This window comes from Neoarius graeffei, chromosome 24 (assembly GCF_027579695.1).
Source record: "Neoarius graeffei isolate fNeoGra1 chromosome 24, fNeoGra1.pri, whole genome shotgun sequence".
Lineage (NCBI taxonomy): Eukaryota > Metazoa > Chordata > Actinopteri > Siluriformes > Ariidae > Neoarius > Neoarius graeffei.
Genome location: NC_083592.1, coordinates 15,328,071 through 15,340,860, shown reverse-complemented (window position 1 = coordinate 15,340,860; position 12,790 = coordinate 15,328,071). Strand labels below are relative to the sequence as shown.

Sequence of the window (12,790 nt, the reverse complement as noted above, 5' to 3'; positions counted from 1 at the left end):
GAACTGGCCAGCCTGCAGTCCAGATCTTTCAGCCATAGAAAACATTTGGCGCATCATAAAACGGAAGATACGACAAAAAAGACCTAAGACAGTTGAGCAACTAGAATCCTACATTAGACAAGAATGGGTTAACATTCCTATCCCTAAACTTGAGCAACTTGTCTCCTCAGTCCCCAGACGTTTACAGACTGTTGTAAAGAGAAAAGGGGATGTCTCACAGTGGTAAACATGGCCTTGTCCCAACTTTTTTGAGATGTGTTGTTGTCATGAAATTTAAAATCACCTAATTTTTCTCTTTAAATTATACATTTTCTCAGTTTAAACATTTGATATGTCATCTATGTTCTATTCTGAATAAAATATGGATTTTTGAAACTTCCACATCATTGCATTCCGTTTTTATTTACAATTTGTACTTTGTCCCAACTTTTTTGGAATCGGGGTTGTATAATGAGGTTTCTCTTATTTCATCTCTGGTTCTGATTGGTTCCGAAGTTTATCAAGAAGTAGAACGGGTAATCAAACTTGATCAGGATAAGTGCTGATTGGTTACAAAGTTTTGCTTTTGTTACACTCATTCTTACATTCTTACAACACGATGACATAGTGGGTTCACCACTAGTTCTTGTGTACCTTTGATAATGCAAGATCAGTTGTTCGTATCATGAGATCACGATTCGCCATTCTGGTGATTGTATTGCTTATGCACATGTGCAGTGCGCTATTGTTACACTCATTCTTACATTCTTACAACATGATAACATAGTGGCTACTGCCTCGCTTCGCTTCTATGAGGCAGTAGCCACAAAAAGGACAGACAATAAAACAGTATGATTAAGTTTTGTGTGTGTATGTGGTTTTTTTTTTCTTCAACTGAAGTGTTGTAACTTTTCTGCATGCCCTATTTGGTATTCAGAGAAATTAGAATCATGAATGCAGCTGTCTAAGTAATAAGTAATAGCTTGTAATAGCTTGCCCTGTGGGTAGCACGATGGTGTAGTGGTTAGCGTTGTCGCCTCACAGCAAGAAGGTCCGGGTTCGAGCCCCGTGGCTGGCGAGGGCCTTTCTGTGCGGAGTTTGCATGTTCTCCCCATGTCCACGTGGGTTTCCTCCGAATGCTCTGGTTTCCCCCACAGTCCAAAGACATGCAGGTTAGGTTAACTGGTGACTCTAAATTGACCATAGGTGTGAATGTGAGTGTGAATGGTTGTCTGTGTCTATGTGTCAGCCCTGTGATGACCTGGCGACTTGTCCAGGGTGTACCCCGCCTTTCGCCTGTAGTCAGCTGGGATAGGCTCCAGCTTGCCTGCGACCCTGTAGAACAGGATAAAGTGGCTAGAGATAATGAAATGAGATCTGACAGATTTTAGTGAAATACCACAAATGTATTTTAACAAAAAGAAAAATGCAACAACAGAGTGGAAGATATGAGCTTTTGACGTTAAAGGTCATAGGCAAGGGTCGGAGGTGGAACGTAGAATATCAACTTTATTGTCTAGAAGAATGACCCAAAAAGCAAATTCAATCTTCCTGGTGTCTAATTTGCACCCTAAAATTGAATAAAACGGTTGAAATATACTGGTTTGCGCAAGTTCCGAAGGTTTGTTTACATCTCACTTATGCACACTTTTACCGCCAGGGGACAGTCGTCATGACGTCATTCAAGGCAAACAAACTGGGAGCAGTTCTGTGTTAACTTGCGAACCGAGCACACGTGTACGGACTTTGGTTGTGAGAGGTTGTGTAAAATGTCTGAAAGCGATAGCAATTTTAAGTAGGAAGTCTCCAAATTGAATATCGAGAGGTGAAACCATATACAGTATGTATGAACCTATGGCCGTTGCAAAGCAATCGGTAAATGTGGCTCACTGGTTTGACCGTGCAGCCTTGGAATTGGACAGCGACTCTGATCGCGGTGACCCCGGACCTCAACAAGACTCGCGCCCAAACATGATAAATTCTTACTTTTGTCGTAATACTAAATAAGAGCCCTTTTGAAGCATAATTAAACCGCCCTCCAGAGTGGGTTAAGGTAACGATTACTTGACAGTGCGCCAGTAGGCCACATTAGCCTGCCATCCGCGGCATTATACCATTTATAGCCGACTCTAAGCGAGGAAATATCTCTTTGTCTCATTTCCACAATGATTGTACAGGATCCCTCAGGATTCTTGACTTGTCAATTGTAAGCAAAGGTAAAAATGTTTACCTGCAATCTTCTCCTTTTTGCTTGAGCGTTGCTGGTCCGTTTCTTCTTTGACTGCTTGATTTTGTTTCACGCGCACAATCCACTCTCTCTGCCTCTTCTCCTCTTTCGGAAAAAGCCAACCCTCTGGCTTCACACGCACAATCCACTCTCTCCGCCTCTTCTCCTCTTTCGGAAAAAAGCCAACCCTCTGGCTTCATGCGCACAATCTACTCTCTCCGCCTCTTCATCTCTTTCAGAAAAAGCCAACCCTCTGGCTTCACGCGCACAATCCACTCTCTCCGTCTCTTCTCCTCTTTCGGAAAAAGCCAACCCTCTGGCTTCACGCGCACAATCCACTCTCTCTGCCTCGTCTCCTCTTTCGGAAAAAGCCAACCCGCTCGCTCCGCCTCGTCTCTTCTTTTGGAAAAAGCCAACCCGCTCGCTCCGCCTCTTCTCCTCTTTCAGAAAAAGCCAACCCGCTCGCTCTGCCTCTTCTCCTCTTTCGGAAAAAGCCAACCTGCTCGCTCCGCCTCGTCTCCTCTTTTGGAAAAAGCCGACCTGCTCGCTCCGCCTCGTCTCTTCTCTTGGAAAAAGCCAACCCGCTCGCTCCGCCTCGTCTCCTCTTTCGGAAAAAGCCAACCCGCTCTCTCCGCCTCTTCTCCTCTCTTGGAAAAAGGTAAAAAATTCTTCCTGAACCGGTCCCGTTGTTACAGTTCACTGCACAACAATAAGGCATGGTTTTTCTTTGGAAATTCCTGAACGCACGTCTGCACTCAAGCCGAACGGCAATGCATGTAAACAGAAGTGGACTCAACTCAAGTGGTTTGTTTGTCTTGAATGACGTCACGCACTGAGTGGTCACGAAAATTGCCGAACAGAAATTCGCTGCAATCCGCACTAACTTATTTTAATTATTACTTATTAACAATACTTCTTGGGACCAGAAGAAAATTACAGAGGGTTTTTTTAACATATAAAGTTTCAAATGTGCATAAATTGAAAACCATTGCCTATGATCTTTAAGCAGCTGTAGACACGCAGTTAGTAAAGTCTTGGCACTGATAAGTGTCTCAGCACTGTTCTGGCCAAAGCAATGCTGCAGAAAGGACCCTATTGTCTGTCACACACAATCTGCTATACAAAATTCAATCAATATTTCAGAAGGCCATTATGAGAGCCGGTGTTCCATGTTGTTCTGAGAACAGGCCTCTAAGATTTAGCCTTGAACTGAATACACTCTCAGTTTGGCTCTTTCAATCTTTCAGTCCTCTTTGGAAATGTTTTGACTGGTGGCTGTTTATTCTCTCAAGTGATATATGGCCCCCTTGTTGTCATTTGATGTCTTGCATTTTTAACTTCTGTCCAAGCATGATCAATGCATCTTTTAAATTTTCAACACAAAATCCATTTGATCACCTTTTCCGCATGATGCTTCACTGATATACAGTATGAAGGCAATAAATTAGTAATCACTGAATAATTTATTCAGTTTACATATAACACGACTACGCTCCCTGTAGATCAGTATCAGACGAAAATGCAAACGAGGTTTATAAGTGAAAACAAAGTTCCCATGGCAATGGCATGAGGCCACATGTTGGTGACTTCTCGAGTAAACCAGTGAAAGAGTCGCTGCAACCGGAGCCCTTAAATCGGTCTCAGCCTCCAGCTCAAGTTGCCCTTCTTTTGTGCCTTTGGTGCTGAATTATTTTGGGAATCTGCCACCCTTTTGCACCCGCCCCTTCCTCAAAGATTTAGCAAGGTGCTTGATCAAATTTTTTACCATATATGTCAAAGTTACCATATACATACAGCCTTCCTCAGAACGCTGACCTAATGACTGACTCAAAGAACCTGGACTATTGGTGAGCCTCAAAACACGATGTAGCCATTTGTATTGGATAAAGGTGGAATTCTGAATGCTAAATCCTATATGTACTGGGATTTCACAGCGGTCGTAAAATCAGCAGGATGAGGCAGATCTCACATGACGAAGAAGACACAACCAGGTAAGGCAACACCTTAAGACTGCCATTAAAGTTTGATGAGCTGTTGCCTGGAATTGCCTGAACACAGAGTAGTGCAGTTTCTGGAAACTTGCTGAAGAGGGAGAATGATGACTGAGAGATGAAAGGTGCCATTAACGGACTGACTGTCTCGTCCTGTTTGAGAAACAGGAACCAGGAGAGCATGAGGATGGTGAGTGAGTGAATGAGTGGTGAGTAGCTGTGAACCTGTGACAGCTGTATTGGCCATATTAAACATCTGTATTTGACAGAAAATTGACAAGATGTTCAAGTTTATTATCACTTGGCTGAATCACTGATTTTTCTATCCTGATATGGAATGTCTTGTTTTGTATACTACCTTTCACATCTCTCGTTACTACTGTTTTGTTGAGAAACTTTTTGGAAAGTTATACCCCATTTTCTAATTAAAATTCAACAAATGATTGATCTACTTATGCCCAGGTCAGACGGCACGCTGCAACTAGTTTTCAACTACCTGCATCTATCTGCAATAACAAAATCGCAGGTAGACGCAAGACTGTTCTTGCATCGACGCACGACGATGCAGATAATGGCAGAGTGTTGCAGAGGGCCTTTAGCAGAGGCAGGTTGATGCAAGTGGATCATGATCTGTTCGCATTTCAGCTGCGATTCGCTTCCAATCAGTGCAAATAGCAGGTTGACGCATATAGAGGCAGGCAGTCGTGCAACGCTTGAGCGACGAATCGCAGGTTGAAGCAGGTAGTGGCAGCTAGACGCAGGCTGACGCAGGGGAAGACAAGTCTTTAGAGATGGCTGTGATGCATTGCAGGTAGATGCAGACTCCACCTGCAAATAGTTTACAACAACCTGTGAGCAGTCTTATAGCCTTATATTTTTTAAAGGTTTTCTGTGCGCTGTGTCAACCTGCGTCTAGCTGCGTCTGCTTCTGACTGGTTGCATCCTGTCGTAACAGCTTAAAAACTCTGTGTCTTGCCATACATCTGACCACAATGAAGGATTTGATACAAAACACCTGTGTCCACCTGCGATCGGTCGCCACCCGACCGATCGCAAGTCGCAGCATGTGTCTTTCTGCTCTCTGACCTGGGCATTAATTAAATACTATTTACTGTTTACAGATGTGATTTAACTCTATTACATTCTCTATTCTGTTTTTCCCTCTTTCCTATCAGTGAGCCATGAACCTTCGCCTCCTCTTTGTTCTTTTGCTCTTGTTCTGCTGTCTTATCGCCTCCCTTCCGCTCCTATTCTCATGCCCTCCAGGGTGCTGCTGTCCCCGCCCAGGTGTTCTGATCCTGTGTGAGTCACTGGGCCTTCATGTCCTCCCTCGATCCGTCCCTCTCACTACCTCAGCTTTGTCTGTGGCGCGAAACCACCTGTGCAATGTAGACAATGTCCTGTTGCGGTACTCCAGCCTGCAGGAGTTGAGCCTTGGCTACAACCGGCTGGATCGCTTCCCCCGTGGGCTTCCATCGAGCCTGGAACGTCTACAGCTCCAGGAGAACCGCATTACATTCATCACAGCTGGAGATCTAAGGAACCTTGGGAATCTGACACGGTTGGACTTGGAAGATAACCGCATTCGGGCCATCCAGCCTGGGGCACTGCTGAGCCTGGCACGGCTGAGGATGCTGTCTCTGAAAGGGAACCAGTTATCAAGTCTGCCATCACACCTTCCAGGTTCACTAACACACCTGGACGTGTCTGCCAACTGCATTTCAACATTGGATTTGCCTTCGCTTGCTGTCTTGGTCAACCTTCAAGTCCTGAAGATCAACAGCAACTGCTTACGCTCAGTGCCTGAACATGCATTTGATAGCTTACCTCGTCTCCGCTCTGTAGAGCTGGCTAATAACCTGTGGGTTTGTGAATGTGACATCATGTATTTGTATCGGTGGCTGCTGACAGACAGGTTACGCATGGCAACAGATCTGGTGTGTGCAGCACCATTACACCTGGCACACAAGCTGCTCCTGACCCTCTCTGTTGTGGCTATCTGTCCAAGAATCATGAAGCCTAGTGAGAGAATAGCACCAGTCAACGTTTCCAAGGTGATGCTGGGGAATTCTTCAAAAGAATCTTCAGATCCTACTTCTGATGTCATCAGAACTGTGAGAACCTCTTGTAAAAGCTCTCTTTTGAACTCAAATGGAAAGCTCCACTCAGTTGTTAACCATAGAGCATCTAGGTCTCATCAGGGGTCAAACCAATCATCTTTGGAGGGGTTAAGTTATGAACAGTGCTTGTTACTAAACTCCACTTATCTTGTCCCTCAGACAACTCAAACACCCCACAGCCCAACACCACATGAAGAACCTGGTTGTATGAACAACACAACCAACATCCAAAATGATTTCTTGAGCACTTTGGCCCCTACAAACTCATCCAGCAAGGCAGGAGTGCAGGTTGAGCCCACTCCTCAAACCTTGACCCAGTCAAGTGACCCAGCACTTGTGACATTACTCTCAGTGCTGTGTGTATTGACAGGACTGCTCCTGCTATCTGTACTCTTGGTGCTGAGGAGCCTCCTGTGGAGAACACAGAGGGTCGCTCCCCTTCAGTGAGCAGTCAAAGGAACTCTTAAAACGTCATCAGTTTTTAACAAGGGGAGAGTTCTTGGTTATCAATGCATACCACACCTTCAACCGAGTGCTGTGAAAGGAGGAGGACACTGAGAATTGGCATTCTGGGTGCCTTCTGCTTGATACCAGACAACCAGACTCCCCACTGAAGATAGAAGTTGTTGAATAAGAGAGATGAGGAGATCGCAAGGGCGAAAAATCTGTCACAAATATAAGGTATAGGGAGGTGGAGATTTCAGGAATGGTCTTTCTCCAAAACTTGGATTATTTCTTTTAAAAGGCAAGACTTTGCAGTAGGGACAGAAGAATGTTCCTACCAGACAGGAAGGGGTATGTTATTACATTAAGGTTCTCTCAATGGCCACAATTTACTGCATTAGTAAACATTAACAAACCATGAACCTTAGCATTAATACGCCACACGTAATGTTCACAAAGTAACAAATTTAAGCTGAAGATATTTTAATGTTAATGACGTCCATGACTAATCAACATAAATTAGCAGTAATTACATTTACAGGAAGTTCCTTACTGTTGATAATTTACTGCTCTATGGTCCAGGTATAAACATTAAAACTTGCTTTAGCCTCAGTTCAGAGTTTTGCCAACAACCATCAACATGTTTATTATGGTGCTGTTCATTCTGGTCATTGTGGCCTTGATGTGTTTAGTGATGGTATCAGTATTGGTTAATGCATGTACTGATTATTTGAATTAATTTAAAACAACAAAAACACTTCGGTATATGCTTTGTTAAGGTTCCCATGTTTCAGTTCATTCTGCATGTAGAATCAGAACAATGAAAAATCCTGCTGAATATCGGTTGAACATTGGTTCAGTCATGTTACTCTTCTGAAAAACAACCACACACAAATACACTTTTTTTTTACAATTTTATTAAGCTTAAACAGTAAAATACCGCATTAGGTTATTATTATTTGTTGTGCGTATATGACTGCAGATTAATAACTGCCATTTTTACAGGACATTTAATGTAAACAAATATCTACTTATAACAAACTGCCTCCAGCCTTGTTCATTGTGTGAGAAATAAGTGAACATGTAATGATCATTTAGTGGCACAGAGATACTGTACTAAAAGCACACTGTGTTCAGGATCAGGAGTGAACGAGTGTAATCAAGACTAAATATCTCATAATTCTTGGTTTCGATGAATCCCTGCTGTTTTGCTCCACTGATTAATCTGTCTGCAAAAAAAACAGACCAAATGTTTCCATCTTTGTGCGTGATTCAGAAAGACATTAAGAGAAACCCATCACCACTTCCCACAGCACTCTCATATATAAATAAAAGAAGCTTTCTCTCAATGTCATGATATTATCAGAAAGCTTTTAGCACAGGATTTACATGATCAGCAGCAGTACAGGAGAATGGTGTTACTCTCAGGATATGTATGGTTTCTGAGTGGCACCGGGCGTGTTTAAATTATGCAAAGATGTCAAACCTGCGCTGTTTGCGCCAGAGAGAAAGATAAAAAAAAAAAGCACGGTTTAATTTCTGTCCACTGCCCCTTTCTTCTCGTCCTTCTGTTTGAGCGTGTAATCAGCCAGCGCGGCCTTGATGGCGTCCTCCGCGAGCACTGGAGGAAAATAAACAGCACTGTCAGACAGTGTAATTTCACCAAACAATAAGATGAGGGATAAAAAATGTACCTTGTGTAATCAGTAAGCAGTAAACAAAGACTACATCATTACTGTAGTGCCAGTGTGTGCTGATGAAGTTTTACTAAAGCTTACTAGAGCAATGAAGCTTCACCGGTGGAAGACGCAATTCCTTGGCGATGTCTGTGTTCTTGACTTTCTGAGCTTCATCAATCTAGGGGTGAGAACAGAAACAAATATTGGACATGCAGTCAAGCGCAAAATGTTTAATACCCTTTGGATGAAACACACACACAGGACATACCGTTTTGCCTTTGACCCATTCTGTGGCCAAGGAACTTGAAGCGATCGCTGATCCGCAACCGAATGTTTTGAATTTGGCATCCACTATCTTTCCATTCTCGTCAACCTGGATCTGGAAAACATAAAGCACTCTTGGTCACATGTGCGCGCACACACACACACACCCTGCAGTAAGAAAGTCAAATCTAGAATACCTGCAGTTTCATGACATCCCCGCAGGCAGGTGCTCCAACTAAACCGGTCCCCACATTCTTTGCATTCTTATCCAAGGAACCAACATTTCTTGGGTTCTCATAGTGCTCCAACACCTTCAAAACAGAATCAGGAACAGGTCAATAAACAAAGACTTTGATAAACACAACATGCATGAGGGAGCGCCAAGTGGCTGAAAGTTGGGCCGAATCCCAAATGGCTCCATATTGGAGTTGAAGTGTACTACAATTATCAACATTCCATAATTATTGACATCTTTTCAGATTTACCTATTTAAAAAAAAAAATTACAAAAGGTGAGTTTCAGTTACAACAGTTATTATTGGTTACTTAATCAACCGGAAGACCCCCCCCTCGCCCTTTGATCTTGTCGTCTGATGACACAGCTCGTTACCAGAGATGGACATTTTTTTTTTTAGCACAATCAGCAATTTGATGAAAACCCGAACGTTATCATCACAGGTAAGCATGGTGGAAAGATCATGGGCGTGTTTTGACTTGTCAAATTCACCGATATTTCATGAGCTCCTTGTCGAAACCTACTTTAGTTCTGACACTTTCATTTGACAGTCGCCATTTTGTATCCAAACGTGCATTTGAGAAGTCACATGAGGTATCAATAATAGTGATCACTTTCACTGGTGTCCACCATTATCGACACCCTGTGGAATTAAGTGACATTTACAGTTCAACTGTTATGGATTGATCTTTGTGTAACATTGTTGATGTAGTTCTTGGAAAAAAATTTAAAGTGCTGTGATTTATAATGGGTTTTTTTTCTGATTCAGAACAGAATAGAATGTTTATAGAGTATTTGGAATCCTACTGCAATAAATATTATTAGACCAGAATTAAATTCCTAGCGTATAAAAAATTATATGCTTGAAATATTCAGATTTTTATATTCCATTCAGAAGATTTTTTGCAGTTTGTTGTAAATATCTACCACATGTTACAATATCAGTAGACATTTTATATTTTTAGATGTAAATTTAAAATCTGGGCGGCACGGTGGTGTAGTGGTTAGCGCTGTCACCTCACAGCAAGAAGGTCCGGGTTCGAGCCCCGCGGCCGGTGAGGGCTTTTCTGTGCGGAGTTTTCATGTTCTCCCCGTGTCCGTGTGGGTTTCCTCCGGGTGCTCCGGTTTCCCCCACAGTCCAAAGACATGCAGGTTAGGTTAACTGGCGACTCTAAATTGACCGTAGGTGTGAATGTGAGTGTGAATGGTTGTCTGTGTCTATGTGTCAGCCCTGTGATGACCTGGCGACTTGTCCAGGGTGTACCCCGCCTTTCGCCCGTAGTCAGCTGGGATAGGCTCCAGCTTGCCTGCGACCCTGTAGAACAGGATAAAGCGGCTACAGATAATGAGATGAGATTTTAAAATCTCAAATTAAAAAAATAAATAAATAAATAAAAAAATCGACCTTTGACCTTACAAACAAAAATGAATGATTAACAAAATGAAAATATGTAGAAAGTGGAACACAAAGATTTTCTGATGCAGGATCAACATCAGTTCATTTGTTTACAAACATTAGAATTACTTCCTCATTTATGTCAGCACCGACATTGATATAATTTTATATATCAATTTTGTACTAAATAAGTCTATGCAAAGCAAATTTTAAATAAAAGTTAACAGTTTAATACCAGGGCGGCACGGTGGTGTAGTGGTTAGCGCTGTCGCCTCACAGCAAGAAGGTCCTGGGTTCGAGCCCCGTGGCCGGCGAGGGCCTTTCTGTGCTGAGTTTGCATGTTCTCCCCGTGTCCGCGTGGGTTTCCTCCGGGTGCTCCGGTTTCCCCCACAGTCCAAAGACATGCAGGTTAGGTTAACTGGTGACTCTAAATTGACCGTAGGTGTGAATGTGAGTGTGAATGGTTGTCTGTGTCTATGTGTCAGCCCTGTGATGACCTGGCGACTTGTCCAGGGTGTACCCCGCCTTTCGCCCGTAGTCAGCTGGGATAGGCTCCAGCTTGCCTGCGACCCTGTAGAAGGCTAAAGCGGCTACAGATAATGAGATGAGATTAATACCACATACCGATTTTTTTTAAAATAAATAATCATCCGGATGTCAATACTTTTGTAACGGTATCACGTGATCTGATACGCCAAGTAATCTGGAATCAACTCATTTTTTTTTGCCCCCAGTGGAAGTCTGAGTAATTATTCATGCACAATTTACGTATTGAAAGTCTTTTCTACTTTTGTAATGTCCAAAAGATCGCTAAAGTGTCGATAATTGTAGCCGCCGACCTAGTTAGGGAGTGAGAGTCATTATTTTACTCACTGAACATAATTCACTGACTGCATTTTATTTTAATTTTTTTTTTACAAAACTCTTTGAATATAAATTAACTAAGAAAAAACATGCCATGTTTTCCACTGTAGTCTGTCTTTGTAGAGTTTGTGACTTTTCTCGTTAGCCGACTGTGCGCTTTCTTAATGCTAACTCCAGCTAGCTGCCTGAGTGTGACACAACAGTTCACCTCAGCGTCCAGGCCTAAAAGTTCATTCCGGCTTCCGGAAAGCTAAACATATAGTCAAATATTCACTCACGTTTTTGTGATAACAGCAAACAGCTTGAATTTCCGGAAACGACACGTTTCTCGGTAGAAACGCCAAAGACGTGAAACAGCTCCTAACCATTCTAAACGCCATGTTCAATGTGATATCACAAGCAAGGTGCGCATGCGTATTTTCACCAATAAACAAACGATCCCCGTCGCAGACAGCAGGGGGCGCTGCGGCGAGAAAACCCATTCTCAGAGCCGACTCCGCTTCTGATTTGAGGTGCGTTGGGAATCGATAGAGTCGGTTCTTCTGAGTCGGTTGCAAAATATTCAGTTCGTGATTCAAAATGAAAAACATAAGACAGGAAGATCTGGAAAAAAAACAGGTCGTGAGTTGTAGTTGTACATACTGTACTATTACGACTAACAGCAGGGTTCGCCCTGGGTTCTGAAAAATCTCATCTCATTATCTCTAGCCGCTTTATCCTGTTCTACAGGGTCGCAGGCAAGCTGGAGCCTATCCCAGCTGACTACGGGCGAAAGGCGGGGTACACCCTGGACAAGTCGCCAGGTCATCACAGGGCTGACACATAGACACAGACAACCATTCACACTCACATTCACACCTATGGTCAATTTAGAGCCACCAGTTAACCTAACCTGCATGTCTTTGGACTGTGGGGGAAACCGGAGCACCCGGAGGAAACCCACGCGGACAAACCCAGGACCTTCTTGCTATGAGGCGACAGTGCTAACCACTACACCACCATGCTGCCACCAAACTGGTACAATTCAAACAGCCAGGCCTCTCTATTACATATAAAATTTGTTCTCCACTCCAGTTTCTTATTAGGGTATTCAGTGACATCACAAATTATCACACCAGCGAGCAAATCGGCGTATTTAAGCAGACAGGTTGCAGTTAATTGGCTTTTATTGGTGCTTCTTGATATTTTATTCAAATAAAATTTAGTTCTTTTAAAAGGCAATTTCTGTAGCAATAAAACATTTTTTGAATCATTAAAATTGGTCGACACGTTGCGTAGATATGAGGGGTTAAACGCCAACGGCCCGACCACAAAGTGAGCAACCACATATGTTCCCTGCTTGGCCTGAGTTTCGGTAATGTTTTGGGTTGACATGTTTGTAAATGGGGTTTTTGGGGGAATCCCGGGATATACCAGGATATACCACTCCATCCATCCATTTTGGCATATCACTACAGTGACGTGGCTTCAGCCATCAAAGTGTAGACACTTTGATGGCTACCTAGAGGTAGTGGTTTCCCGTTGCCTTCTACTGAATTATTATAGAGGTTTTCTCCTCTCAATCATTCACACACACACACTCACGCCTATGG

General features: G+C 43.0%; 1 protein-coding gene across 1 annotated transcript; it reads left to right on the top strand.

Moving 5' to 3' along the window:
• Window positions 1–4,175: 4,175 nt before the first annotated feature.
• si:ch211-191d15.2 (leucine-rich repeat transmembrane protein FLRT3) lies at window positions 4,176–6,784 on the top strand. Its single transcript, XM_060908018.1, has 4 exons — window positions 4,176–4,197; window positions 5,464–6,311; window positions 6,477–6,634; window positions 6,688–6,784. Exons 1-4 carry the CDS (start codon window positions 4,176–4,178, stop codon window positions 6,782–6,784), a joined length of 1,125 nt encoding a protein of 374 aa, XP_060764001.1.
• The last annotated feature ends 6,006 nt before the right edge of the window (window positions 6,785–12,790 follow it).

Excerpts from the sequence above, each read along its gene's own strand:
- si:ch211-191d15.2 (XM_060908018.1), top strand. The coding sequence starts at position 4,176 with ATGACGAAGAAGACACAACCAG. Across the intron at positions 6,312-6,476 it reads CTTCTGATGTCATCAGAACT|ACAACTCAAACACCCCACAG; the intron begins GTGAGAACCTCT and ends CTTGTCCCTCAG. Across the intron at positions 6,635-6,687 it reads ACTCCTCAAACCTTGACCCA|GACTGCTCCTGCTATCTGTA; the intron begins GTCAAGTGACCC and ends GTGTATTGACAG.